The sequence below is a fragment of the Lissotriton helveticus genome, chromosome 8 (assembly GCF_964261635.1).
Source record: "Lissotriton helveticus chromosome 8, aLisHel1.1, whole genome shotgun sequence".
Classification (NCBI taxonomy): domain Eukaryota; kingdom Metazoa; phylum Chordata; class Amphibia; order Caudata; family Salamandridae; genus Lissotriton; species Lissotriton helveticus.
This window is the reverse complement of record NC_136069.1, coordinates 1,094,511,605-1,094,536,566: the sequence shown is the minus strand read 5'-3', so window position 1 is coordinate 1,094,536,566 and position 24,962 is coordinate 1,094,511,605. Positions and strand designations below refer to the sequence as shown.

General features: G+C 41.6%; 1 protein-coding gene across 2 annotated transcripts in view; it reads right to left on the bottom strand.

Moving 5' to 3' along the window:
* The window catches only part of STS (steroid sulfatase), a 1,924,780-nt gene that overhangs the window by 846,933 nt on the left and 1,052,885 nt on the right, over window positions 1–24,962 (bottom strand). For both annotated transcript variants that reach the window (XM_078657974.1, XM_078657973.1), the window contains one exon: window positions 18,713–18,850. In XM_078657974.1, coding sequence (XP_078514100.1) covers window positions 18,713–18,850 — 138 coding nt within the window. The remainder of the gene's footprint in view (window positions 1–18,712; window positions 18,851–24,962) is intronic.

The window sequence follows — 24,962 nt, the reverse complement described above, 5'->3', positions numbered from 1 at the left end:
GGACCATGGATCCTGGAACGATTTCATGCGGTGCCACCTCGGTATTGTCTGGAAATGCGGCGGCAACCTGTGAACGACAAGAGTTGAGGGCAGACATCAAGGAAGCTAGGTAATCTGTCAGCATATTACTTGAAACATCGGTAATACTTCGGGGTCTGGGTGTACCCCACATGTTAGGGGGGCGGCCGAAAACGACCTCATACGGGGACAGACCTGATCTGGAATGTGCGACCATGCGCATATAGAACAAAGCGACTGGCAGAGCTACTAGCCAGTCCACACCTTTCTCTTTACATACTTTGGCGATGCGGATTTTCAGGGTCTGGTTATGTCTCTCTACGAGACCTGCTGCTTCAGGATGGCGTACACAATGGAACTTCCACTGGTACCCTAACAAAAGGGAAACATGCTTCATTAACTCTGAGGAGAATGGCTGGCCGTTATCAGAATATACGACCCTAGGGAGTCCATAACGGGGGAAGAACTCACGAACCAACTGCTTGGCAGTGGTCGCGGCTGTGTAATCTGGGACTGGATATGCTTCTGTCCACCTGGACAAAGCGCATACAACTACAAGGACATACTTGAAACCTCGACATCGCTCCATCTGAATATAATCCATCTGGAGGACTTCAAAAGGGTGGTCAGGAGGTTGGAATCCACCTTGTTCCACCGGGACACTTTTACCTGGATTAAACTGACAACATATCATACAGGTACGGACTTTCTGCTTGGCTGCAGCTCGTAGATGCTTGTTGAACCAAATGTTCTGGATACTGTCTAACATAGCTTTTTCTCCTAAATGTGCTGGACTATGTGCCGTATTGATAATGACTTGAACCATAGAGTCGGGGAGAAACCAAGTGGCTTTTCCTTTCGTTAACCATCCTTGATCTGTCTGGACCCCTCCTTGTTCGGACCATTTCTTGATTTCTTCGGGAGTAGCATGTAACTGGATATCTATGACATCTTGAGTAGGGTCCTTAACTGTCATACATGTAGTCGGATCTGGAGTGTGTGTCATGTTAACTGGAATGTCTGGAGTCTGCGCTGTAAGCTTGGCTGTGCGATCTGCTAGATCGTTACCCTGGGAAATAATGTCAGTAACTTTCGTGTGTGCTTTGCATTTCATGATAGCAATGGATGTCGGTAAATGTATGGCATCTAACAGAGCTTGAATAAGGAGACCATGCTGAATCTTGGTTCCATGAGAAGTCATGAAACCTCTCTCCTGCCAGAGCACTCCAAAGTCGTGTACGACTCCAAATGCGTAGCGTGAATCTGTGTAAACATTAACTTTCCGGTTCTTAGCGTGTATGCAGGCTTGTGTCAGAGCAACTAGCTCTGCTGCTTGAGCGGACAGGGTGTCAATACGGTGTGTCTTAATAACTTCGGTGTCGGTAGTCACTGCATACGCGGCGACTAGTTCTCCTGTACTTGTTCTCATACATGAACCATCCACATAAAGTGTCAGGTCGGGATCTGGTAACGGAATATCTGTCAGATCTTGTCTTGGCTTTGTCGTAATATTAACTACTTCCACACAGTCGTGTGTGTCCGGACTTAAAGTAACTGATGGTAACAGTGTAGCAGGGTTCAGGATGTTGCAGCGTCTGATTTCTATGTGTGGCTGGAACAGTGTCAATTCATAACCTGTTAAACGTGCAATTGTCAAGTGCTGAGTCTGTGTTCGGTTTAAAAGAACTTCCACGGAGTGTGGAACTTGTACTGTCAGGGAGTGTCCTAATACTATGGAATCACTTTGTCTGATAGCTAGTGCTGTGGCTGCAACTGACTTGAGGCACGCAGGGAGAGCCTGGGCTACAGGATCTAATGTGCTCGAAAAATAAGCACAAGGCTTGTATTGTCCTGCTTGATCTTGTGTGAGAACAGATAATGCGGTACCTTCGCGTTCTGTGACGAAAAGTGTAAAAGGCTTACTGTAGTTTGGTGTAGCTAGAACTGGAGCTTGACATAGGGCTTTCTTTAACTCATTGAAACTGAGTGTATGTTCAGATGTCCAAGGGAGGACAGTCGATACGGCTGTCTCCTGTGTCGTTAACTGTATCAGTGGCTTAGCTAGAAATGCATACTGAGGAATCCATTGTCGGCAGTAAGAAGTGAGGCCGATAAAAGCACGTACCTCCTTCTGGGTCTTGGGCTGAGGAAGACTCGCTATTAACTGGATACGGTCAGGTGTCAACTGCCTACCCCTCTTGGACAGTAAGTGTCCTAAGTAGACCACTTGCTGGACACAGAATTGAAGCTTCGAAGGGGACACCTTGTGCCCCATCTCGGCTAGGAAATACAGAACTGTGAGGGATGCTCGCTCGCAAGCACGTTCAGAACGGGCTGTGACCAGTAGATCATCGACATACTGGAGCAGGGCAGTGTCAGTTGGCATGTGAATGTTGTCTAGTTGTCTCTTAAGTGCTTGACTGTAAATACTAGGACTTTCTGTGAAACCTTGAGGAGCTCGTGTGAACATATAGCTCCTTCCATTTAAACAAAATCCGAAAAGGAACTGGCTGTCTGGATGAATGGGGACACTAAAAAACGCGTTCTTGAGGTCTATGACTGTAAAAAATGAGGCTTCGGAATCAATGGCTGTCAATAGGGAAGAGATATCTGGGACAACTGGGTACTGGGGAATAATACATTTATTAAGCTCTCGTAGGTCAATCACTAATCGATATACTGGGGGTGCATTTGGATCAGTACGTTTCATGACTGGAATGATCGGAGAATTGCATACATTGGAGTCAGTTTCTACAACCACTCCTTGAGCCATGAGCTCGTCAATAATTTTGGATAAGGCTGCTACAGCCTCAGGTGGCAATCTGTACTGTCTGATTCGTGGTAACACTACACCTGGCTTGAGAGTCACACGATGGGGTGTGATTTGCATATAACCAACATCAGTTGGACCTTGCGCCCATAGATGCTGCGGAACATTGGACAATCTGGGATCAAAATCTCGTAATACATAGTGACCCTTAAAGTCACGCAGGAACAATCGTATTCCCTCTGGGGAACAGCATATGACTGCACCTAACTCTTTCAGTGTTTTAATACCTAATAGATTCTCTGGACATGACTTAGTAAGTAACAGGTCAGTAGTACGGGACAATGGACCTACTTCTAGAGTAACTGGCTTTGATATTTCATTTACAATGGGTTTTCCTGAAAATCCAAGGGAAACATTTCTTGAGCCTGAGAGCGGAGCCCCTGGAACTTCGGCGTGGCTAATTGTGGTCCTACTTGCCCCTGTATCAATCAAAAACTTTCTGTCTTTCCCTAATACTTGACTGTGAACATAGGGACCTTCTTGATCTACAGGTATCTCGATGAGAGGCAAGCCTACCTCCCTCTCTAGGCTGTTTCATGAATATGGCTGATACTCTGGATACTCAGACTGTGCATACTGGTACATCTGCTGTGTAACATGCTGTGTTGCAGCGATGGGCTGCGGTGCTGTAACTGTCTGTGGTGCATTCTGTGGCTGAGGAGTCTGTGAAACTTGTTCTTGTCTAGGTGGACGTGGTCTTTCTTTAGTCTTACCAGTAGCTATGTTGTGTTTCAGAACTGCACACTCGTTTATAAAATGACCTGGCTGTTTACAATAATTGCAGTTCCCTTTAACGGGAGCTGCAGGATGACTGGCTTGATTCGGACCCCTCTTCTGACTGTCTTGAGGAACAGATTGTGCAACTAGTACTTTCATTTTCGTGTCTTTCATACGTTTTCTCTCGTGTTCTTGCTCTTCTCTAATTCTATTCTGGTGGTATTGGAGCATCTGTAACATCTGGGACGGGGTATTAGCTTGCCAGGTACTTTCGACTTTCAAAACTCGATTCTTAATTTGTTGACTTGAATTCTCGACTAATTTAGTAACAAAAAGGTGAGGGTATGACTCACTACTTGTCTTGAGGCCACTGTTGATGCTAAAACATTTCTCAAATCTAGAATAAAAATCACTAATGTCTTCGTCTTGTTTCTGTTTACAGGCTGAGATTGCATCCCAGTCTTCCTTTCTCGTTGTTAACAATCTGGGTAAAACTTGAATCAATAATTCAGGTAATTCTTTACATTTCGCTCCAAGACCGGTACCTGGTACTCGTGCCTTATCTTCAGCTTCTAGAACTGCCCAATCTATCTTTTTCTCTCCCACCTCCCATTCTTTTTCCTTGAGCTTTTCATACACCCCTGCGGGCAGCAGAACCTTTAACATTTTAATTATATCTGGATACGTGTATTCTCCCATACGGAGCATGTCTTTTAATTCTCGATGGAACCCTGCTGGATCTTTATCGTGACAGGGAATTAATTTTTTCATCTCTAAGAGTTCCATCTTTGTGATCGGGGTGTAAACAAACACTCGTTCTAGTTCGCCACCCGTTCCTCTAACTGGGTGGACTTCTCGTAACGGATTCTGTCTCTCTATGTAAAATGGTTTATTTTCTGGGGGTGAGACATGAACAAAATGCGGGTTCAAAAACGTTCTATATTTGTGACGCTGTTCTAGAATGACACTAATTAAATCGGTACCTAAACCTTTCCATCTATACTGGAGTAACTCGTTCAGGATATCATGTAACGGGCCTGGATCAGAGTGCTGACCCTCATACAATGTAATGAGGTGCTGAATCATATACATACCCGCCAGTCGTTGCTCGGCTGGGGGCATTTTCAGAAACATTTGTGCCACTATTTCGTCTGGAAAAGTGGTAGAATCAGTAGTCCATCGGACTGCTGATCGGGCTAGTTCTTGTTCATGCATAGTACTTAACTCACTATAACCGATTCGTGATTTCAGAATGTGATCGGTAGCTTGAAACACTTGTTCTAGAGAACCTTGTTCTGGTGATGGATGATGGAAAGTTGACTTGTGTTCTAGGCGTAAAAGGCGATCTGGAAATCTAGATTTTCCTACATACGCTATTCTGGCGGGATTCTCGTCGTCTACCTCTTCAGTATCAGAGTTACTTTCTTTCTCGCTTACTTGTGCTGCTTTACGCTGTTCGTGTAACTTTATTATTTCTTTACGGATTTTCTTGTACATACTTTCCATAGCACTGATGGTCCTGTGCTTACCCTCGGCTATATTATCACTCCACTTTGTCAGGGTTCTCATTTCGGCTTGATCTTTGGACGGGTAATCTTGTTCTCTTATTAAACAATTAATCAAAAACTTTAGTATCATGAGCTGGATCTCGGCTTTCCTTTGAGACATGACTTCGCCAATGCTTTCTGGATCATCCCCTGTACGGATGAAACGATATATTCTGTCTAGATCTTCTTTCATATTCGGTAGGGTGACTAGATACTCGGCCACCTTTCTTACACGTAATGAATATAAAACCATATTATCCTCGCCTGGGACTGGATCATAGCCGCATTCATTAAGGGCTTTTCTTATTTCTGCTACAGACTGATGTCTGGGCGTACGCTGTGACGCTTGTGCATGTAATTCGGCTGACGTTAAACGCTTATGTGGCGGCGGGGTCTGAGGAGGACCTCCTCCTGCGGCCCCTAAACTAGAATCGTCGACTGATCCTCTTCGTACTAGTGTGGCAGGAAATTGAAATGCGGGCTGAACTGGTATGGCGGGCTGGACCGGGGGGACCGTAACAGGTACTGCAAGGGGTACCCCGGTGTCTGGAGAAACGGGGAGTGCCTGATTTACAGGGACTGGCGGAGCGCGAACAGGATTTGCATATTCTGGGACTGTGTCGTCCAAATAGGACGAAATGAAAATATCAGCTGCGGTCTGTTTGTGACGTAGCTTGGTCGGAACTAATGGTGGCGGAAAGTTACTGGATGCCTCCGGGGTCGCTTTTGGCCGGTCCTCGGCAAGAAGAGGATACATACCCTTAATAAGAGCATGCCTCTGTCTGTCTGACTGTTCGGTTTTAACTCGTTCACCAATCTCGATTAATTCCCTTTCTTGGGCTCGTTCCAAGGATTCTCTACTTAATTCTGACTTTCTGATTTCTTTTTCGGTTCTTTTATGAGATTCTTTGCGCCATAACTCGATGGCATCTTTCTGTGACTGTCTGGCTTTCTTTTTCCATAATGCTTCTTCTACTCTCATGATGCACTCGGCATCCCATATGCCTGACACAGGCCATCTATACTTTTCCTCTAACTGTTTGGTATACTCGACCCATAAATCTAGATACAATATGGCGCTTATGCCATGCTTCTGATACATAAAATGACCTGGACTGTCCCTAGGCGGGACAGGAACTGCTGCTTCTAGCAGACCTTTTCTAGTTCTCAACTGACGCAGTTTTGAAAAGAGCGGCATGACTGAACTATAATCTGGACACAATACGATACACAATAAACACGATAACTACTTCACACTCATTCCACGACATCAAGATACATGAAGAACATTCAGAATAACAGTTCGAACAGAATACTACCTGGAATACGGAAAACAGAATACATGAATTTTCTCGAGAACAGAACTGACTAGAACAGAAACTAGATGCACTGCTGAAACAGTACGAAACTTACCGGTCTCATACAGAGACACGTCAGGACCCGTATCCACCGGAGTGGACACTTCGTTTGTGGGCTTGTGTACCACCAACCCACGGACCAGAGCCAATTAAATTGACCCTGTCTAGATACTACCCCAGTAATGGTACTCACCGGGCAGTAAGAACGGAAGGCCTCAGACTGGACGGGACTGCTTGGACGCCGGACGGACGAACTTCGGACTTCTGTTACGGGTGGGCCTCCGGATACCTCGGACCTTGGACTCTCGGCTTGGGCTCTGGTCGGGACTCGCCGCGTTCCTCCACCGTCTCGTCTGGATGCTGGACCGCCTCCTCCGTCTCCTCCGTGGGCCTGAGGGATACTTGAAGCAGAAATATCTGCCGGTGCGCAGAAGAGTTCCGTCACGACTGCAGAGGGTCAGGGGGTCGGCGTGGCTTCACCGACGCGTGGGGAAAGGGCAGGTCCCTGTTCGGGCGCCATTATGTGGTAAATAAATAAATAATACCTCTCTTTTTGAATGCATAAATGAATAACAGATAGCTCAATAAATAAGAGTCAAGATTCGAGGTAGTAGGAGTTTTTGCAGGTTTAATACAGCATAAAGACAGGGACAGGACAACCTGCACAGGAATAGGATGGCAAGCCCTGGCAGCGCTGCCAGGATCTGGATCGGAATCGGCGGAAGGAATAACTTTTTAATAACAGTACATGAGCATATATACATAACGCAAACACATAGCATTACATCGCAATAGGCGTAGCAGTGGGAAGAGCAATAGGCGTGACGCGTAGCAGTCGCGAAAGATAAGGGTGAAAAGAGGTGTAACAGGGCGTATACATAGACATGTGATGCAAACGTAACAGAATATGTCATGAATGGGGTGGAAACCATGGAGGGGGCTACCTAAGGAGCCGGGACCTCTAACCTGATGGTGCGCGTAAACTGGCAATGACGTGTTACTAGGAGAAGCTGGGGGCTATGAACTCTGTGCTAGGAGCAGAGACTGAAGTCTGGAGAGTCAGGGCGACATGTGCCTAAGCAGTATCTAGTATCTGATGTTTAGAGAACATGTTGATAGAATCCAAATGTTATCGGGGTAAAGGCGAACAGACTCTAAGACTGGAGCATGCATTATTCTACATGTAGTGCGTGATGAAGAATATTAAATGACCATTAAATACAGTATTTCTCTAACGTGGAGACGTGAAGGCTAGACAATGACGGAAACTATTGATGCGATTCAGTAGCTTTAGGAATGCAGAGAAGGAGGGCTGTACTGATAACTCGAATCATAACATACTCTTGGCAGACTCAGAAGCAGAGCCAGGCTGAACCGGGCACTGCGAGGCAGGAAGTAAGTGAAGGGTCGAGGATACAGGTGGGGGCTGTATCGCTCCTCAGCGAGGCTTCAGGAGACAGGAGCTGAATCTGGTGTCCAGGCCCTTTTGAGGCCTAGAAACGGGGACTTTACAATGAAATAACGTGCACACTGAGAAACGTGGCAACGTAGCTTTACATAGGCCTGATATTCGTAGTATTCACGAGAACTGGAAACTGACATACTAGAGGTGGACACAACTGTAATTGCGTCTTTAATCAAACATGGGGAATACATATGCATATTAATCATGCACAGATAACATATGATGGAGGACGCGTAGGGACACAGAACATAGCAAAATTTACTTTTCCACACTAACTATAACTGGTGTAAAACCTATGGTTTTTTCAGTGAATTTAATAGGTTTTTTTAATGCTAATTCCTAACTATAACTGGTGTGAAACCTATGGTTTTTTCAGTGAATATATATATATATATATATATATATATATATATATATATTCATTGAAAAAAACCATAGGTTTTTTATCAGTTATAGTTAGCTGGACAATTTACTCATACAAAACCATTGAAATTCCCACGTTATAGTTAGTTGTGATCACTATAACTGGCGCGCCCGCAAAGCACTGCTAATGACGTCACATATTACATCACTCATGACATAGTCAGTGACATCACTCATGACATCACTGATGACATCTCAAATGACATCACTGATGACATCATCTTGTGAATGTTAGTCTTTCTGAAAAAAGAAATATTTTATATATGTGTACCTAAACATCGATGGAAGAACAAACGATTAAATTAGTCTTTAAAGGGATGTTTTTTTTTATTGATGTTACTAAATACATGTATTAGCAATTATTGTTACTAAATACATGTATTAGCAATTATTGTTTAAAGTTGTAAATATCTGTATCACTGTCTCCCTTTATCTATAGAGGATGCTTGGGTTGGTGAGTAGCTACATGATTGTCTATATGAGTTATTAGTTAGTTTTTTGAGTATTAGTATGAGTGTCTGTTAAGTTTGGTGGGGGGTATTACTTTGTGCATATATGAATGAATGAGTGGCTTACTGTTTGTATGTTTTGAAGACAGCATGTGTGCAGGACTGTATGGGGGGATGAGTGTGTGTATGGGTGTGTTAGTGAGTGAATGACTGTCAGAATCATTTCTTTATGAGTAACTACATATGTTTTAAATTACTATAAGTAAGAATTGATGCATATAGGTAAGTATGTGTGAGAGTGCGAAATTGTAAGAGTTTCTGTATAAATACTTTGTTGTTCCTATAAGAGATAGTTTTATTAAATAAGTATGTGTGCATTTCTGTAGAAGTAAGAGTAGTGGTGTATGTATAGCTGTATAAGCAAGTGTATGGTTGTTTTATAATGTATTTGCTTGTGTGAGTATGTGTGTCAGTAAGTCTAAGGATGAGTGTCATTGTGTAACAAAATGTATAGATGAATGAGTATTTATGATGATTGAGTATGTGTATGTGTAACTATATAGATATGTTGGTGAATGAGCGAATGTGTATGTAGATTTTGCAATTTCTGAATAGACTGTTGTAAGTGGAATTAGTTTCTCCATTGTTTTGTAATTATTTGATTCTATTTTTCAATGTGTGTATCAAAACTTATATTACACTGAGAGAGAGTCTGCCATTTTTTTTACAAGGATGATGTCATCAGTGATGTCATTTGAGATGTCATCAGTGATGTCATGAGTGTGTCACTGACTATGTCATGAGTTATGTAATATGTGACGTCATTAGCAGTGCTTTGCGGGCGCGCCAGTTATAGTGAGTACAACTAACTATAACGTGGGAATTTCAATGGTTTTGTATGAGTAAATTGTCCAGCTAACTATAACTGATATAAAACCTATGGTTTTTTTCAATGAATTTGCTAGGTTTTTTAAATGCTAATTCCTAACTATAACGTGTGTAAAACCTATGGTTTTTTCAGTGAATTTGCAAGGTTTCTTAAATGCTAATTCCTAACTATAACGTTTGTAAAACCTATGGTTTTTTCAGTGAATTTGCAAGGTTTTTTAAATGCTAATTCCTAACTATAACGTGGCTGTAACCTATGGTTTTTTCAGTGAATTTCAATGGTTTTGTAAATGAAATTTTTTTTAATGTAATAATTGTTATATTTTTTATACTGATTTACTATATTATTATACATTTTTTATTTTTAGATATATCATTTTTTAAATTACATTACATATTTTTAATATAAATTGATAAAAAATGTTTGTACACCTCTCTGCAATGCCGCCCCCTGACGCGTTTGCAGAGGGGGAACTAATTCCCCTTGCATACTGGGGGTCCCTGGGGGCCAACTAGCCCACCAGGAACCTCCAGTATTTCCCAGGGGGCTGCATTGCAGAGAGGTGTAATGAGGCCACACCCTTTTTTACACCTCTCTGCAGCGCAGCCCACGGGCGCGTTTGCAGAGGGGGAACTAATTCCCTGGGAGGCAACTAGCCCACCAGGAGCCTCCAGTATGCGCCAGTGGGCTGCGTTGCTTTGCCCCGGAGGGCGGCAGTTCCCGGGGCAGTGTGGGGGGGATTGGGCACCCCCACACTTCTTTATCACTATGCCTCCACAATTTGGTCCCCCTGGGGGATAATTTTTAAATAAACATACCGGGTTTTTAAAAAAAATAATTTTTTGCCTTGGGGGTCCTTGTGGGACCCCATGAGCAGGCCTAGGGGGTCAGGGTGCTTCTACCCTGCCCCCTTTTTGTGTTCTACACGTTTGTTTTTCTGCTTTCTTGTGCCTCGGTCTACCGAGCACAAGATGGCTGCCATCCATTTCTGTTTTGGAGTGTTGACAGACACTGGCAGCCAATCAGCATGAAGCTCGTGCACGGCAAGGTGCGCGCACGGTGCGCGCTTATAGATATATCATTGATTTCAACTTTAATTTTCTCAGGAACTACTGGAGGGATTTACACTATTTAACCAAAAGCCTGCTCTGCATACCAGACTCTACCATTTTGCCAAGTTTGGTGTAATTCCATTCAGCGGTTCCGGCTGTAGCCGTGTCTAAAGGTCCTATGGAAATGAACATGTGGAAAACACGTTTTGGGACCCCCCTTTTTTCTCGGCCTCCGCTTGAGGAATCTACCCGAGATTTTCAGGGAAGGAGCGCAGCGGGGCTGGCCAAAATTTTGGAAAATTACAAGCAAATTCCTCAACCGGCGCCAAAGTTATTCCCAATAGAATGTTGCGGATTTCCTATGGAAAGCAGGTCCTAACTATAACTACCTACTGGTGACCGCCAGTAGGTAATATATATATATATATATATATATATATATATATATATATATATATATATATATATATATATATATATATATATATATATATACAAACAAACCTCCGAACCACCTCCAGCTGAGAAAAGCCGGCGAAGAAGGAGAACAGACCACAAGGATTAGGCAAGATGTTTCGTTTTTATTTTCTTGCTGCCAAGTTTAACAGGATGACGCGTTTCGGGCTTGAAAAGCCCTTAATCACATAATGGCTGCATCAAACAACTCACATTTTTAAATGCTTAGTTGTGTACTTCCCTACACCATGTGACACAGTCATGTGATAAGTAATAACGAAGAGATACTATGCTACTGCAGATGTCTCTTTTCTGAAAACATCTGATGACCCAGAAAAACATTTATGATATGTCCGATAATACATTTACAAATATTCCTGTATAAATACATGAATTTCATTGTTTCAGACATATTGTGTGATTACTGTATAAATACAATTGTGAGAATTTTGAGGTCTACGTTACAATTATTAAGTCTCAGGCTTCAAAGAATTAACGTACTATTACAATGCTCCGTATAAATACAAAGCTTCACCTCAACCTCCATATCTAATCACATATCAGAAATCCATGTCATCACAAATATAATTTACACATCTGTAGCATGTGCAAATCCACACAAAAAATGTGTTGTGTGTTTAAATGTGCAAAATCCATATGCTGTGCAAAGAAGTCTACTGTGCAAATAACTACTGTAATGTGCAAACCGCATGATAAATAACATCTACTCATCATATCTTCAACAACAATGAATCCTTATAAATAGGATAAAACATTGTTTAAGAATATATAAATAGTGTATTAAAACTTTGACATTTGGTAAAATCAATACAAAAAAAGAGTTAAAATTCATTATACAAAATACTCTGATTTGAATATTTACAATATTTATACTTTTAAAGCCAAATGGAAATTGATGTTAAACAAATTTTTTTTCCAATTCTCACAAATGTATCCTCCGTTACTGCTCTTTACTCATTTCTTCTTATATACATGAAATTAGGGAACCTATGTTTCATGCAGAGATATACAAATGATTTACCGATGCCAGCAATCCTGATGTTGTGCTACCATCTGCGTAATCAGAAAATAAAACCAAGTATTGCGCATAATATCCAGGGTCCATACCATTTACAGAAAGTGGTGTAATTCCTCTGTGTTATTAAGCCCTTTCGGCCATTTGCTGTCAAATTCAAGTATAATTTTGGTTTCTAATTTACGCAATTGCCGTTCACGATCGCCACCCCTGCGGGATTTGGGAATAGCTCCCACAACAAAATATTTGAGGCACGCCACATCATTATTATGACATCTTTTAAAGTGGCTTGCCACAGGGTAGGCTGGGTCAGTATGTAGGATTGCACAAAGATGCTGCAAAATCCTGACGTGCACCTGTAGCTTGGTACTCCCAACATAATTCAATCCACAGGTGAACGTCAGGACATACACAGCAAACTCCATTCTGCAATAATAGCTCCCTGAAATTGCTACATCCTGAGCACTGAATGGAGTCCGAAAATGAGTAGTGCTAACTCCGAATTTACACGCTCTACAGCTGGAACATTTTCGAAACCCACTGGACGGCTTAAGCCACATGCTTTTTGATTGTGTTTCAGGACTATTTTTGTCTAGTTTTCTTCCCATATTATTAGCTCTCCTGAATGTAATGTCGGGGCTACTAGATAATCTTGGACTTAGAACACTGTCAGTTTGAAGGATCGGACAATTTTTCTTGACTATGGCCCGAAACCTTCTCTCTTCCCGACTAAACGTTGCTATCAGTCTAGGGCACTCAATTTTTTCTGCCTTTTCAGTCGTGATATCTACTGAATTTGACATCCCATTGACAGGTTCTTGAATCTCAAAAAGGCTTACCCTAGATCTTAGTTCTGCCTTTTTTATTGCTTTTTGCAACAGATCATTTGAGCACCCCAGAGCTCTTAATCATGATGTCAAATCATTCAGGCATTTTTCGAACTCGGTTTCAGTGCTACATATGCGCTTCATTCTTAAAATCTCTCCATAAGGGAGACTGGCAATCAAATGTTTGGAGTGCAAACTTGTAGCTTGAAGGGTGATATTACCAGCTGTGGATTTTCTGTGTAAAGTAGTCTCAATTCTTTCATTTTCAATATAGATTTTTATATCTAAAAATTCCGCACTAGTTTTGTTAATGTGGGAAGTACATTTTAGATTGAGATCATTTTGATTAATTTCATCCACAAAAACGTGGGTTTCCGACTCATCCTCCTGCCATAAAATAAAGACATCATCTATATAGCTGAGATAACATATGATTTTTTCGTTGTACCATGTTCTATGTTGCTTTTTTAGGATTTGTTCCTCCCACCAGCCCACGTGTAAAAACGCGTAGCTGGGGAGAAACAAGAACCCATTGCCACCCCTCTCAATTGTTTATACAACTCCTTTCCAAAAAGGAAGAAGTTGTTGTTTAGGCACCACTCAATTAGTTTCAGAAGTGCTTTGTTATGTTTTTATAATTCACAAGGTCTTTTAGACAGAAAATATTCAACAGCCGCCATTCCCTGCGAATGATTAATGCTAGTATATAATGACTCTACGTCAAGTGTTATTAATAACATATGGTCACTCCAACATAAGTCATTAATTTTGGTCAGAAAGTCACTCGTATTTTTTACATAGCTCGGTAACTCTTTAACCAAGTTCTGCAAGAAATAATCAATGTACCGACTCACTTGCTCCCCGGCACTTTTGATAGCCGATATAATTGGCCTGCCAGGGACAGGGAATGATGTTTTTGTGAATTTTTGGTATTAAATAAAGCACAGGGAGTACCGCAAATTCATTGTTCATAAACTTAAATTCCTCATTGGAAATCAGACCTTCCCTGCGCCATAGTGACAATTGTTTGTACAAACTTTCTCTGGCTTTTGAATACTCTTTGTGTGTCGTTTTTACATAACACTCTTTTACTTCTATTTGTCTGTTGGCTTCTTTAATGTAATGTTTTTTGGGCCAAATAACCAGATTGCCCCCTTTATCAGAGTTTTTTATTACGACTTCATTGTTGTTGCTTAGTTTTTTAATCAGATTTGCATATTCCAATTTTTTTAAATTGATTTTTTTGCTGTTTTTGCTTTTAGAATGTTGATAAAGACGTTTGATATCATTAACAACACATTCATGAAATGTATCAACTGGGTCTTTAGGCATTAGAGGCAAAAAAGTAGACTTGACTTTATATGGACTCACTCCAGCTCCTTTTTGTGTCAAATAGATTTTTTGAAGGTGTACTCGAGTGGCTAGATCCACATCGGGACCCTACGGTTGAGACAAAGTAGCAGCGTTTAGATCATGCAACGTTAAGAGATTAGCCACATCTGCAGATTTCAAACTTTGCTCAGTAATTGAAGTACCATTTGATTTACTACTGCCCAAATTGTCTTTCGCTGTTTTCAAGGCGAAAAATTTATGTAGTTTCAATTTTCTAATGAAACAAAAAACATCAATGCGTGTATTCGCATAATTGAAATTCTGATCCGGACAGTAACTTAAATCCAAAGATAATAGTTGTTATTCAGCTTTGGTCAACACAACTGAAGACAAATTAATGATACTTTGATTGTTTGAATCTACTTCTTCCTCCAACTGCTTTTTTTCTTTTTCTTTTGCAAATTTTTGTCTGCACTTGCGTTTCCTTTCTCTTCTCCGCATGTTTTTTCTTTTTCTTCTTGCTTCTTTTGCCTTGGCCTCAAGGTCTTCATCCTCTCCTCCACTAAAAAATCCATCTCTTGCTCGAGATTCAAAGTGGTTGGAGCAGAATAACTAGTGCCTTCTGTATCATAACTCGAATCACTGGTTAGAGATATAGAGTCAACACCTGTGCTGTCATCCTCTTCAGTTGGTCTTATATTTTAAATCTTTGTTTGGTTAGGCAATCCTTTTGACACTTTTTTGCTGAATTCCTGTCATTTGGTAGCACTATACTTTCGAGCAAATGTAAATATTTGTCCGTTTGTATAATCCGCTCCATCCCTTGCGAATTTGTGCGCTTTTCTTACTTGGATTTTTTCTTCATGTTTCTCCAAACGCCCATTCATCGCATCCATCAATTTTTTAATATCAGGAGACACTGCATCCTCCTTGCTTGCTATTTCCTCCAAAATCACTGTGCGATCAATAGCAGCATACTTGATTAGAATGTGCACCAGATTCGTTGAGGCAGCTAAATTGCTCTCCCCCCATTCCTTCAACATTGCTGGATTTAGTTTATTGAAGCTTGGGGCTAAGAGAAATCGAAGTCCACGTGGGACCCTGCCCACCTCTGCATATTAACTTAAAGAGCAATGCTCCCACCACTTTGTGATCTCAAGTTCTCAAGTTTTTTATTCTTTTCTAGTTCCTTCAATAAGCCTTTCATACTTGCATCGGTGTTGTTTTTATCGATAATAGTATTGCCTGCCCTTGGGTTCTTTGGCACATTTCCAAATAACTTATTAGCTGCCTCCTCGTGTTTGCGAACAGCTTCCGCCGACATGTTTCCACTTGGACTTATCTTTACACGTAGCACTAGATAGTCACTGCTACTCTCACTTGCCTCCGTTAGTATCCTTCCCACCTACAAGAACGCTTTTTTCACTCACCGCTCACGCGAACCACTGCGTCCGTTTCCCGATAAGTCCTCCGACTCCTCTGGTGTCCGGATGTAGGGCTCGCTTCAGAGCTTGCAAATCTTTCCGCGTTATCAGCGTTCAGCGTTTGTAGGGGGCAGTCGTCACGAAGTTCCACCACGGAGTCAAAAACAGAAGGTTTGAAGACGGCTGCCGCTTTCGAGAAGGGAGTGTGTTGATGAAAGCAAACCCACTTCCGTGATTTGAAGTCCAAACAAACCTCCGAACCACCTCCAGCTGCGAAAAGCCGGCGAAGAAGGAGAACAGACCACAAGGATTAGGCAAGATGTTTCGTTTTTATTTTTTAACAGGATGACGCGTTTCGGGCTTGAAAAGCCCTTGATCACATAACGGCTGCATCAAACAACTCACTTTTTTAAATGCTTAGTTGTGTACTACCCTACACCATGTGACACAGTCATGTGATAAGTAATAGTGAAGAGATACTATGTTACTGCAGATGTCTCTTTTCTGAAAACATCTGATGACCCAGAAAAACATGTATGATATGTCCGCTGAATACATTTACAAATATTCCTGTATAAATACATGAATTTCATTGTTTCAGACATATTGTGTGATTACTGTATAAATACAATTGTGAGGATTTTGAGGTCTACGTTACAATTATTAAGTCTCAGGCTTCAAAGAATTAACGTAATATTACAATGCGCCGTATAAATACAAAGCTACACCTCAACCTCCAAATCTAATCACATATCAGAATTCCATGTCATCACAAATATAATTTACACATCTGTAACATGTGCAAATCTACGCAAAAAAAGTGTTGTGTGCTTAAATGTGCAAAATCCATATGCTGTGCAAAGAAGTCTACTGTGCAAACAACTATTGTAATGTGCAAACCGCATGATAAATACCATCTACTCATCATATCTTCAACAACAATGAATCCTTATAAATAGGATAAAACATTGTTTAAGAATATATAAATAGTGTATTAAACCTTTATCATTCGGTAAAATCAATACAAAAAAGAGTTAAAATTCATTATAAAAAATACTCTGATTTGATTATTTACAATATTTATACTTTTAAAGCCAAATGGAAATTGATGTTAAACCAAATTGTATCCAATTCTCACAAATGTATCCTCAGTTACTGCTCTTTACTCATTTCTTTTTATATACATGAAATTAGGGAACCTATGTTTCATGCGGAGATATACAAATGATTTACCGACGCCAGCAATCCTGATGTTGTACTACCATCTGCGTAATCAGAAAATAAAACCAAGTATTGCACATAATATCCAGGGTCCATACCATTTACAGAAAGTGGTGTAATTCCTCTGTGTTATTAAGCCCTTTCGTCCATTTGCTGTCAAATTCAAGTATCATTTTGGTTTCTAATTGACGCAATTGCCGTTCACGATATATATATATATATATATCAGAATCAGAAGGTTACATAATTAATCTATATTATATTTGGAGAAACATTGGGGGTTCAGTTATAACAAGTTATTATAACAGATAGTTACTATGGTCCTGGTTATAAGTGGATTAGAAAGGGTGAGGTGTTTTTTGACCAAGCAAATGTCTTCCAACTCAATAAAATCATGCAACGGTTTCTGAAAAGATTTGCATTCCGCATGCAGATACAAAGCATTCTCTCCAATGTGAGAAGAGATATCAGCTCAATATCCTGTGCATAGTGGGAAAATCAGTTATTCTCCCTGTTCCTAATAAAAGGTCTGACCTTGTGTAATGTAATCTGGTGCTTATATAAAGTGTATAAAGTGCTCTAAATGTCGTGGGCAAGTTTGTGCTATGTAGAACTAGAAAACTAAAAAAATATACGGGTAACACACATTTTTCAATGAAAATAGACATTTTGGCAGATGCCATTACACATTAAAAGGACAATACATGCTGCAGGCAGTTTAAGAATGAATTGAAAGACTGATTTTCCAAACAGTGTAAGCATTTATGTGTGAAACATGTTAGCATGTTGGTGTCATAAGCATTTGCGAAATGGTGACTATCTATGGACGACAATAGGTAAATATCTGAACAAAAGACAGTAGTGTGTTTTTGACTTGACTTTCATTCTGTTTCTGCTCACATGTGCAAAAATCTAAATAGTGGTGGCTGGCACCTATATATTTGGTGGGGCAATCACTGACCAGAAGGGCCTGGTCAACTCCAAAGCTGTCAGTCATGGTTTGTTATGAAAAGAGTTTACAACGAACCACGACTGGGAACTTTGGCATTGAAGCTGAACGCAGTGCGAGTCCTAAAGTGCATAAGTGGGTTAAGAATAATAAAATAAAAATGTACTCACTCACTGCATGCACTGGCTCGCTCCGGTCCTCCTACTTCAGTCCCTCAGCGCTGGTCTGGTGTACAGGCTGCAGCAGTTCTCCACACCAATCAAAACGTTGCTCTTATTTTGCAGATAATGTTACCAGCATGAGAGCAGCACCAGGATTGGCTGAAGCAGGCTTCCTCAAGGCTCCTCAAGCACTGGGGGCCTGTGCCTACTCTCCACCCAGCTGTGAGTTTTACACTGTGCATGTCAGGTTGGCAGTAGCAAGACAGCCGGCCAAAGTGACATGTGCACTGTAAACTGATGGAATGAGCACCACTCCCCTGCTGCCAGTCCGCAGCAATGGCCCCACCCCCAAGCACAGATCGGGCTGGGAAAAAGGAAAAATGAAATGGTAAGAAATTCATTTTATTACCATTTTATTTTTCACCTTTTGCAGCACTGGCAGCAGGGGTTCGAAGCTCCTCTTCCCAAATGGAGTGTCTGCCGCTGAATCTAAACACTTGGTTGAATACCTAAACATTCCAATCACTCATTTAATTTTACAATTCAATCAATGCTTACCCTTATAAATTCCATTCCAGCCTCTGTGGATTTCCCCATTGGCAGAGGCTTCCTCAAGGTGAGCTCCGTTGTCAGAGGTGAAATACACAAACGTCTGGTGGTCCAGATTACGCTCAGCTAAGAATTCCAGAATGCGTCCTTTAAAAATAATATAGCATTTTGAGAAAATGTAAATTTAACCATGTTAGCAGCGTTTCGATAAAAAGTCATTTCTTCAAAACAATATCATGCATAATAAATGAGAAAATGTACAGTAAATCCCTCATGCACGCTTTCACATTGGGTACAAATCAGCAAACTGAACGATTTACAAAACAGCATGTGAAAAACACCATAGAACATGTTACTGCAACCCTTTCCGCATTTGTCAATGGATTTGTCAATGGGGAATGTCTAGCAGATTTGATGCACATTTTCTAACTTGGAGCCTGATTTTAGCATACAATTGAAAATGTACATAGGTTTGGTTTCGCAATTAACAAAGACAGAATTTTTGCGGTTCGCTATTTGGGAATCGCAAACACCCATGTACAAATGTGTTTCCCTCATTTTGCGATTCCTAATGGATTGCAAATAGAACTACTTCATTCATATTCATAAGTTAGGTCACGGTTTGCAACCCATTGGGAATCTCTAAAATTAGAGGGAGGGCAGCCTGCTGGGGTCAGCAGACCATCATGTTAAAAAACATAAAGCAATGTATTTTTTAAATGCAGCCCCTTTTCCTTAAAGGAAAACGGGATGTGTTTCATAAAGAAAGATGAAAAGTTATGTTTATATTTTTAGGAGTAAACTCGGGTCTATAGACCACTGCCTTTTCTTATAAAATGCATTTACATACATTCACAATGAGGAAGGGGTTCCTTGGGTACACCTTCCTGTTTGCAAACGGGTTACCACCTACTTTAAGTAGGAGGTAAATTGCCAATGTTTTGCGACCACATTTCGGTTGCAAAACATTCAAACATACCACTGCGAATTGCCATTAGAAAGGGGCGCCCAAAATACGCCCCCTCCTAATACCAAATCACAAACCCAATTTACAATTCGATGATAGGTTACTGAATCACAAAATGGGCATTTGTTCACATAAAATGCTTGTTTATTTCTGCAAACTGTCCAATTCTGCAAATCAGGCTGTTAGCGGCCTCAAAAAACCTACGTACATCTGGCCACAGGTTTCTCTGTGTGGACCATGTCACTTGGTTTGGTCAAACTGAAAAGTTTCAGAAAGCTGTAGGTTAATGGGTATTTGGTGAAGTGCAATAACTTCTAAAAATTGTGGGTGATCTGCAATAATATATAAAGACTAAAGAGACCAATGGACAAACCACTTAATTACAGTCCAATCAGTCATCTAGACGTCTCCCAAAACACATTTGCCATACGGATTTTGTTTTTGCTTGAAATGTGTATAGAAGAGGTTTAACGTCCTGTCCTACCTCCAGGCAGGGTTCAGGAAACAAGTCAGCACTATAGACCAGGTTTTCAGATCCATGATCATTTACTGGAAGACAGTGGTCATCCAGAAAAACAGCTTTATGTCATCTTTGTAGATCTAAAACTGGTGTTTGAAGTAGTCCAACATGACAAACTGCGAGAGACGCTTAGAGGCAAGGGGATCACAGTGGAACAGCAATTTGGATATCATACTGGAAAAACAATACAAACCTCAAACTTGCAAACATCTAACAGTTTTAAAAACAGAAACACTTCATAGATCAGTTCTTAAGGCAAAACGTGTCAGCTATAGTTTGAAAAGCACTCATAGATCAACCCTGGAGGTTGAATTCTGACAAAAATAAACAAATTTAGATATATTTGACCGTAACAATCATAGGTCAGTCTGATCATAAACACCTGGTAAAGAGATTATATGGACAGAGTATAGATTAAATAAAAGTAAAAAATGAACCAAATTAGAAAGGGGTGAATATATATAATTTGTATAGTTCTGCACTCAGCTAAGGCCTTTATATCAAATAATTTGGGGTGGGGAGGCGTGGTCTCAGCAGCCATCATGGCAGATGCCTCTCTATTAGGCTCTGGCCTCAGGCTCAATCATCCATTTCAATCTTGGCTCATCTAGCACCCCAAAACAGATCTGATGTCCTAAGAGGGCTCCTTCGCCTCAGCTGCAGAAAGTGTATATTCTGGATCCAAAGGGAAAGGGAAACATTCTTAAGAACTTCAAATTGGAGGACACAGAGGACAGCCCTGCATGGTAGAGGTGTGCCCATCAGGAGAGGACTGACATATGCATGAGGACTAAGGCCTGCTCAAGAGCTGCCCAAGTTGCCCAAACTAAGTTGAAGGTAAACAGGGAGAGTTTGGCAGATTGCAGCATTGTAGTGATGCTGCAATGGATTCTAGCAGGCAAAGGCTAACCAAGGTGGCCGCTGCCTAAGGTGAGTAGACCTGGTGGATCTGGCTAGACTAACCAAGTGGGTGTGGCAAACAAAAGGGCCTGTGTAATCCTGCCCCTCGGTCTGGCTGTTTGTACTTCCCATGAGTCAAGCACAAGTGTGGTGTCCCACAAGGGGGAATCAGCCTGGCAGAGTGACACATTTATTTATTTCTTTACTTATAGAGCGCAACACTCATCCCAAGGGATATCAAGGTGCTAGTAGCAAACAAGGCATGGCTGCTGATAAGGGGATACAAGTAAGTATTAGTATTTAGGGAATAAATAAGTTTTTATTTTTTTTCGGAACGCCAGGTAGCTAGGAGTGAGCCGTAGGTCCAGGGGAAGCTCATTCCATTTCCTAGCTGTCAGATATGAGAAAGAGCGCCCTGCAGTCCTCACCTTCTTGATACGCTTTGTTCTGGCTAATGCTTGATGTAATGACCGTAGGCTCCTTGTGGGGACATAAAACTCAATTTTCTCCTGGAGTATCTTAGGGCCGCTTAAATACAGTGCTCTATGTGCATGACTGAGCAGTTTAAATACTGCTCCTTGATGCATGGAAAGCCAATGCAGGTTTTTCAAGCACATTTATGCAGAGCTTAATCTGTTTTTATTACATACCAGTTTGGCTGCGGCATTTTGAAGCACCTGCAGCCGCGTGAAAAAGTACTCGGTCGAGCCCATGAGTGAGGCGTTTCCGTAATCGGGCTGACTTAAGAGCAGGGCTTGCGTAACTGTTCTTCTGCATTCCAAAGGAATCCAGGGGAAGAGCCTAGATAGCAGTTTCAGGGTCGCAAAACCTTTACCACAAAGGGCCCGCACATGGTCCTTCATGGAAAGAGTATCATCGACAAGAATGCCCAGGTTTCTTACACATTGCTTAGGGATAGGAGCAGCGCAGAGTGTTTGCGGCCACCATGTGGTGTCCCATATTAACTTGGCACCTCCAAAGACCAAGATCTCCAATTTCCCTGCGTTCAGTTTCAAACAGTGCTCATGCATCCACTGAGCCATCTCAGAAAGACAGTTGTGGAGTTTTATTTTCGTAACTTCAGGTCTTTCCCCAAGGCTACCATCAGCTGTGTGTCATCCGCAGAGGAGCAAATACTGATTCCCCACTTTCTACTGATTTTAGCCAGAGATGATACATAGGCATTAAATAAAGTGGGGCTTAGCGATGTTCCCTGCGGGACACCACAGCTAATGGAGCTGGATATGGATTGGAACTGACCTAGTTGGACTGTTTGTGTTTGGTTACCCTATGGCAATTGGGAGATTGGGCGGTAGTTTTCCGGATTGAGAACATCTGATCCTGCTTTTTTCAGCAAAGGAATTACTATTGCCTGTATCCAAGTATCAGGAAAGGTGGCGGTATTGAGGGAGTGGTTAAGAAGCTGGGTAATGTATGGGCAGAGGATTGGTGCAATCCAGGCAAAAATGAAATAGGGGCAAGGGTCAAGGGGGGATCCTGACTTTACTGCGCCCATTGTTTTTAAGACCTCTGTCTCTGTAAAGGGGGTGAAATTACTTCATGCTGGTGACACTTCTGAATGTGGGGTTTGAAATTTCCGACTAATTATATCTGTTTTTATAGTAGGGCTAAAAGTAGAATAGATTTTACTTATCTTCTCCGAAAAGAAGTTGCTGATTTTCTCGCAAACTTCTGCTGAGGGGGGTAAAGTTTGGAACATGCAAGCCGGTTTGCTTAGTTCTTTCACTATTTTATTTAGCTCCTTTGCTGAATTACAGTTTTAGTTGATTCGTTGTGCATAGTAGATCTTCTTTGCACTCCTTATGGCATGATTATAGGTTTTGAGTTTGGACTTAAACCGTAATTTGTCTGTTTCCTGTTTGAACAGTCTCCATTGATGTTCAATATGTTGACACTTCCTTTTTGGTTCCTTGAGTTGGAGTGTATACCACTTCTCAGTGTGGGATCTTAGCGGTCGCTTGGATTTTTGTCTAGGAGCAATTTGATCCAATGTCAGCCCAATTTCCATCTCAAGATTGGCTGCTCCAGTGCTAACTAGGGTGTCAGTCATGGACTGGATGTTCGGAGGGTGGAAGTGTGGTTGGAACGATGTTTCAGTGACTAGTTTCCAGGCTCTATTAATTGTCTGTTGGGGCTTACAAATTTTGGTTCGTTTGGCCGGTAGTCCCAAAGAAAATGCTATAAGCGAGTGGTCTGTCCATAGTAATGGTTGTATCTCTTGGATAAGTGTAGCTTCAATGTTGGAAAATAGTAGGTCAAGGGTGTGTCCTGCTATGTGAGTGGGTCCCTTGATCCATTGCCTGAGTTGAAGGATCTGCATGTCACTCTGTAGTTGTGAGGCAGCTGGATTGTCAGATTTATCGTAGTGAACGTTAAAATTCTCTATGACTATATAATTCTTGTGCTTCAAGCAGACAGGGAGGAGCTGGGTAAGTAACCTTGCTCCAAGTTCAGCTTGGCAACCTGGGGGATTGTAGATCACAGTGCCAGCTAATATAAGAAGGCCAGCGTGAAGTAATTGGAACGGTAACATTTCATGCTCCTCCTGTTGTTCCACTTAAACTGATTGGCATGTCAGATGGTCTTTAAATAATATCACTACCCCTCCTCCCTTTCGACCATACCTTTCTTGTTTGATAATTTTATATGTGGCCGGTAGAGCGTTTGCGATGTCCGGAGCGTTGTTTTCATGATGAAAACAAGATCAGGATTCTTCTCATTGATAACATCCCAGATATCAAGGGAGTGTTTTGGTACTGATCTTGCATTAAAGTAAATGCAGGACAATTTATAAAGGTCTGCGTCAGTCCGCCTGCTTGTCTGAATTCGCCTCAGACTGCACCACTTGCAAGAACAGCAGGAGAATGGACCATTCGTAAGGCCTGGATAGGCTCTTAAACATCGTGTGTGAACATTGCCTAAGTTGTAAGAGAGAGCAAGCAATTCATCTCTCGTATATCTACAGATAGTACCTGAGGCTAAGTTGTCTTGGGCAGGGGTTCTGGCCCCTGGCCCTGCACGTTCGCGCTGGCACATAGGACTAATATAGCGGAGAGCTCGGGAGCTTAGCTCCGCCCTCCCTATGCCCGGAAATACCCAGCGATTGGTCCTGCTGCTTCCTGGAACGCCCTCCACTCAAACGGCACAAAGCCAGCAGGGAAGCAGGAAGGTGAGCTGCAGTGCAAAAAAGGCAGGTAAGAGTATTTAAAAATGTTTAGGAAGTCACAATGTTCATTTTTTGAAAAGGTATTGCTAACGAGACTGGTCAGCAGCCCTACAGCCTTGCAGCAGTAATGTGAGTGGTAGTGCAAGATGTGAGAATAAAGTCTTTAAAGTGCTTCAGAAAGTCAAAGGATTTGGTTAAAAAAATAGCGCTAAATAGCGAGACAGCAGCCTTACCGAAGTTATGCTGACCAAGGAACAAAGCTATTGAAGAGCTATTTATTGAAGCCACACAAAAGCTAGAAGGAAGGTAAAGCAAGGCAAGAATCTTCAGTGATTCACAGCTAGAGAAGTGTCAATAATGGTACCTCCATGACAAGATAGTTTGCGAGTAGCTGCAAAAAGGCAACTAGAAATCATCATGCTGGCAGCTGAGGGTCCCAACTGTGCACTCCGATGTGAGCTCCCTTGGTGCAAGACCAGCAGCATATAAGGTGAAGGCCTGCAAAGTGGAAGGTGATCATCAGAGTGGGTATGCGCAACAAGTCTGCAGATCGTGTTCCTGTTAGGGCACCTTCATGTCACTAACAATCTGAGACCTTGATGACAGCTATGTAGTGTAACCAGAATCCCTACTTTACAACAGACCACAGTCTAAAAGTGGTCAACTGACACACATCGATGAGGCA